A 6,496-nucleotide genomic window follows, 5' to 3' on the forward strand; every position below is an offset into this window, starting at 1 on the left:
GAAAATTCAGGTTGTATCGCGTATATTTTCGTAAGATTAACATGGAGCTGATCAGCCATTGTCGCCTTTGACGTCACAGGGTCACGTGATTGCTATCTAATTAACTTAGATTTTTAAATCAGGGGTTTTCATTTGAGTCAATAATTGATTAATTACCGCGGTTTATCCGCAATAAAAACACAAAATTTATAAACTGTGGTCATAAGTAACGTTTTACGCTTTTAATTTTAAATAATTTAGAAACATGCAATAAGTCCTTTAATCCAGCACAATTAGTGTTGTTACAAGCCATTAAAAATGAAAACTTGAAATCTGAGCTCAAAATTAAACATCAGGACTCAACATTAACATTTGTCTGATTGCCCGTGTCCCGTTAATCTTGTGATCAGACAAGTCATTCTCCAGGTACACTTGTCTGATTGTACAAGTTACTTTTTGTACCATTATGAAATATTGTTAATCATGTTTATATGATGGGGGAAAAAATAATTCCCACAGAATTCATTTCACAGTGTCATATTTAAAAGATGGCATACATCAATTATGAATCAGTACAATCTGAAGAGTCAGTCTCACATCACAGGATATGAGTCTCACATCACAGGATATGAGTCTGATCAAGACTAGCTAGGTTACAGATACTGATAGTACTACTGTATTTTTGATCAGTACTGTAATTTATTTATTTTTTGATCAGTACTGTAATTTATTTATTTTCATGCTTTTTGATTTGTAACCTAGTCTTGATCGCACTCATCATTTATTAATCAAATCCTTAGAAGTAAAAATTAATTATACTACTTCATTATTAAAAATATAGTTCTACAAGAATTTTATAACATTTGTTGGCAACTTTTCCAATGGGACATGTGGATATTTTAGTTAATGTTGAGCCTTGAATATAGCAGTACATGTTTATCATTGAGTATCCAAACTCTGTCACCATCAGCTGAAAATGCCTTGTTACTCTGATTTTGTTTCTTCTCATTTGCAACACTTAGAATTTACCTCAAATGTTGTTTCACTGTACTGTATACAAAAATTGCATCTTTCGCTTAATCAGGTTTACTTAACACCACTGAATATTGAAGGTGTAAGGGCCATTAAAAAAACACATAGATTTGTTGCACAGACAAAATATTTGATGTCAAAAACACACAAAAAGTCACAGATATTAAACTGAATCTTTACTTTAGTGGTCAGTAAAATTTCATTTCAAATTATAACTGTTGCAGATTGATATTAATTCTGATTACTTTGGACCTATCGTGAAGTCAAGGCACAGTTAAAGTAAAATTATACTATATCACAGATATCATAAAAAAGATATATGTTCAATATATTCCCCAGCTTTGTTTTTGATACACAGTGTTTCCTCATCCACTCAGCATAAAAACTATACTGGTATACCATTTCTGGTCCAGCTTGGAAACTATAAAACTAGCTCAGTATTTTAAATCTATCATAGTTTCTTTTTACACTTCAAGACTTTTGGTAAATGTATTTCTGAAATGTTGTGTGTCATCAGCTGCTCTCACATTCTTAATGGTCCAGATCAAGTTTATAATGTTAATAAAATAGCAAATTTGAAGAGAAATTTACTTGGTGAGGTATAAATGGCAGAATTTATATATTTTTATATATTTTATATTTTTCTTAGCAGACATTCAAAAGGAAGCCGTATCAGCCATGAACCTAGCTTTAGATATGGAGGCACAAGGGAAATATGAGAAAGCAAGAAAACTTTACCACCATGCTCTTAAACTGGATCCCAATCATGTAGAAATCCTCACTGCTTTTGGTGAATATCTAGAAAAGTTTGAACATGATCTGCTTCGTGCTAATCATATGTATAGTAAAGCACTGGCTTTGAGCCCAGAATACACTAAAGCCCTAAACAACAGGCAGCGAATCTTACCTATAGTAGAAGAAATTGATCAAAGACGATTCAATATGATAGATAAAAAACTCAATCTATTTGTGAAAATTCCTCAGAATAACCCAGGTTTAAGGAGAGCCAAAAAGGAATCCTATTTCTCTCACATTTATCACACAAATGCAATTGAGGGAAACACACTGACTCTAATGCAAACAAGGGCAATTGTCGAAACAAGAATAGCAGTAGGGGGGAAGAGTTTAGCTGAACAAAATGAGGTGTTAGGACTTGATGCAGCTTTAAGTTATATAAACAATACATTGCTTGGCCGTGTTGGATCCATTACCCTCAAAGACTTACTAAACATTCACAAGAGGGTTCTGGGATATGTTGATCCCACGGAAGCAGGGGTTCTGCGAGATACTCAAGTGTACGTAGGAGAATTTAAGCCACCAGAGGCTGCTGAACTTCCAAGCCTAATGACTGATTTTGTGGAGTGGTTAAATAACGAAGACACTCTTAAGTTACATCCTGTGGAATATGCAGCTTTAGCACATTATAAGTTAGTTATTATCCATCCTTTTTATGATGGAAATGGAAGGACTTCTAGGTTGTTGATGAATCTCATTCTCATGCAAGCGGGTTTTCCACCAGTGACAATTAAGGTGGAGGATCGCCTCCAGTATTATGAGACTCTAGAGATGGCCAATGCTGGAGATGTGCGGCCATTTATAAGATTTATTGCCGACTGTACGGAGGAGGCTCTCGACCACTTTCTTTTGTCAGCTTCAGGGTCCAGTGCTCTGTTCAAACAATTAAACGGTACACAAAAAAATGTCATCTCCTCCAAAGATGAGTTATGACAAGTCATAAACTTTTAGTTTTATTTTATTATTTTTGTTTATTTATTAATATTTGTTGATGTTGTGCAATTATTTATTATAAATGTTATATGTTTTGCAAAAAAACTACCCCTCAATTAAATGTCTCTTATGTGTAACATTCCTTGTCTGTTGCTGAAGATGAGGTAAACATAAATAACACAATTTTTTTTCTTCCAAAATTCAATTTGCTTAAATACACCATGTAAAGGGGCACATCCTAATGCATTCTTACAGCCTGTGCGCATGTTGTTTGGTCCCTAAGAAGTTATTTAACAAAGAATTTTAACAAATATACTTGTTTCATGTGAAAAACCTCCACTTCGATGCAGAGTTTTTGAAAAGAAAAACAATTTACTGGTCAAGTGGACCAGTGATTTAGTGAAATTCACTGGTCCACACAAATATCCACTGGTCCATCAGCATACATGTTTATTTGAGATTTAAAATTTAAAAATAAACATTCAAAAACTGAAAAATTGTTTTCATTCCAGTTATACATATAATAATTCCGACTACATGTCTCTTTCATCTTTGATTTCTCTCACTATTTCTGATTTTAGGTTGTTTTTTTTTTACCGAATATGAAACGTTTTGCGAAAAACTTATTGTCCTAAAAGTGCTTGAATTTATTCTATCATACATGCACCCAGATTCAACATGTTCAAGCGTATTGATGTTCTCACAAATACGGTCACTCGGACTGATTACATGAAGAAAATTACCGGACTTTTAAAATATTTACCAGTTTTGCCAGTGGGACCGGTGGATTTCAAAAACTCTGCTTCGATGTTGAAACCCCCTATGATACATAACCGAAACCCCACATGTGCCCCTTTACATGGTGAAATAGGTGCCTCTCTCACTAAAGAAGAAATACCTGTTTATTTAACCAAGTTTATGGATGATCAAGCCACATATAATTTGGTGAAAAGATAGGAAAATGTAATTTTACAGTTCTAATTTTGGAAAAGTTTTAAAATGACATGAAACTTTGCTACTATAAGGTTTCAGGGAATATTTTCATGAGTCAATTGTTTTTAATTTTACACAGTTAAAATTTCCTAATTAGCTTTCAACTGAAAGAAATATTGAAAAAAAAAATGCTATGTAAATCTGCTGTGTGGGAGATAAGAAAATTTATTTGTGATATGTATCTTTAAACTGCATTTTTTAGATTAAAAGAGCAAAATGAACACCTATAATTTTTGGTACTTAAATGTACCAGGTACATAACATTAGAATGTAATTAATTGTATCCTTGTATTTTTTTTCTTGTATAAAAAGTACCCTTTATACAAAGCCTACAGAAATCCACTTTTAACTTTACACACTGAGTTATTTACCCCTGCATAATGTTTTAAAATCCTTTCTTGTATAAATTAAACATGTATGTCCTAAAGAATCTCTTGTGAAAGAAATATTTTTGAAAAGATACATGCATGTGGTGGTGCCAACTTATGAAACAAAACTGATGATATTTATGATGTTACAATGTATGTGATACTGCTTAAATACACAGTTTAGAAAACTTCCAAATATGTGTTTGAGCTTCCCTATTTAGGGTATCTTAAGGTGAAGGTTGCAAATATCTGCATGTTTTGTTTTATAAAAACTTGTTGTAACTTAAACTCCTAACCCAAGTCAAAGTGGAAGGCAGTTCTTTAGCAGTTTTTTAACCTTAACAGTTCAGTGCTTTAGCAGTTCTTAGACAGTTTACTAGCCTTCTCCTCTGTTGGTGGCAGAAGGTTTTTGTCATACTGATCATTAGGCAGTTTTCTTAGCAGTCCACAATTTAAGCAGTACTTAGCCAGTTCATTAGCAGTAACTTAGCAGTTGCTTAGCAGTTTCTTTAGCAGTATCTTAGCAGTCAATAGGAAGGCTAAGGAGAACTGCTTAAAAACTGCTTAATAACTGCTAAAGGTGTTTTCTTTTGTTTGCTCTACTTATATGGAAATGACTCTGAGTGACCTACATATAAATTTGAAAATTGATTAACTGCTTAAAAACCGGTAAAAAGAATGCTATAAGTACTATTCTTGTCTACTTATAAGAAGATAACACCACCCATATACATGATATATGAATACAAAAATGCATATAATTTATGCTATTGAAAAAATAACATCACATATGGGAATTTAACTTAGTATTGAGATTTAGATCAGGTATGAATTGTATTAAATAAGTCCTTTCATTAAGTCCATTTTCTTACATAAACGAGTGGCAACTTTAGAGCTTGGTTAATTAATACAGTGGACTAATCTACAGATCCCTCTATCAGTATAGCTTAAATTTATCTGCAAATATTTTGAATTTATACTAAGTACTAATAATTAAAATACAAACTAGATTATACGTTTTATAGTTTAACAGTTATCCAAATGAGAGTGGGGATGACTATATTATATCACAAGCCCACACACTTACCATATTTTCTGAAGCATAATACTTTACTGCCAACAAATCTTTTAAAAATTTTCCTATATCACTCAATTCCATTGTTGCTGAATGCATGTATGATCAGATTTTTATAATAATGATTTCCCATCTCATGGAATTTAATTCAGATACACTTGTCACTAAATATTATGTTCACATCCAATCCTGGATGTGGTGATCACAGATAATTGTATTTTCCAAAGCATATATTTTACTTCTTCACTGTATGGGTATAAATATATATAATATTCCAGACCATCACAAACATCTTCACAATTTGTAATTTTGAACTGATGTGGAAAAGGCGCACAAATCTTGACTGGCTTTCCTCATTGGATACAACCCTTTAGTTTCAAGCAACCAAGGGGGACACAGCAGGTTGTTAATGTAACTAGAGGACTGGATTTGCAAGTTGATGGGATAAAGATTAGAAGCTCATATGCTCATGCTTTTTATAATATGAAGCCTCAATTTATTATAAACTATTGTATCATTTCTAGTAAGATTTTTAGTATATATTTTTTTCTTTCTAATTTTATTTTCTGTATAAGAAACTCCTGCCTGGCCCCCAATTATTTGTGACGTTATCATCAGGAAGCATTAACAGTAACACATGGGCAGTAATGAAGGCTAGTGAAAGTTAGGACCACCAAGAGTGAAAAAGTGTTGAATTACTTCTTATAAGATGTCGAAATGAATTAGTTGCACTTTTAGCAGTTTTGAGAAACTGCTTGTTTGACTGCTTAAGTTTGTTCAATACTGAACTGCTTACACAAATTCTTAGCAGTTTTTTAACCAGTCTGTAAGCAGTTTTAAGGAATGCTAAGACTAAGACTGTTAAGAACTGCCTAAAAACTGCCAAAAAATTGACAGACTGCCTAATAACTGTTTATAAACTGCTAAAATAAGCAGTTCACTTTGACTTGGGAAATTACAAACTAATAGTGACCAACAACCCTATCTAGTATTGACTTATATTCATATCTAGTAAAAACTTGTATTCCTATCTAGTGTTGACTGACATCTCTATCAAGAAATGACCTGCATTCTTATTTTAATAGTAGTGACTTAAATTCCTATCTAGTAGTGACTTACATTCCTATCTAGTAGTGACTTACTCTCCTATCTTATAGTTACTTGCATTCCTATCAAGTAGTGACTTACATTCCTATATAGTAGTGACTTACATTCCTATCTTGTAGTGACTTAAATTCCTATCTAGTAGTGATTTACATTCCTATCAAGTAGTGACTTACATTCCTATATAGTAGTGACTTACATTCCTATCTAGTAATGA

At 32.6% G+C, this 6,496-nt stretch overlaps 1 protein-coding gene across 1 annotated transcript in view; it reads left to right on the top strand.

Moving 5' to 3' along the window:
- The window catches only part of LOC133191087 (protein adenylyltransferase FICD-like), a 12,022-nt gene extending 7,726 nt beyond the window's left edge, over positions 1 to 4,296 (top strand). The window contains exon 2 of the mRNA XM_061326773.1: positions 1,664 to 4,296. Within this exon, the coding sequence (XP_061182757.1) occupies positions 1,664 to 2,739 (1,076 nt within the window). The 3' untranslated portion in view covers positions 2,740 to 4,296. The remainder of the gene's footprint in view (positions 1 to 1,663) is intronic.
- Positions 4,297 to 6,496: the final 2,200 nt, after the last annotated feature.

Source organism: Saccostrea echinata, unplaced genomic scaffold (genome assembly GCF_033153115.1).
Source record: "Saccostrea echinata isolate AGI-Se365-2 ecotype Australia unplaced genomic scaffold, CSIRO_AGI_Sech_v1 ptg000023l, whole genome shotgun sequence".
Classification (NCBI taxonomy): Eukaryota; Metazoa; Mollusca; class Bivalvia; order Ostreida; family Ostreidae; genus Saccostrea; species Saccostrea echinata.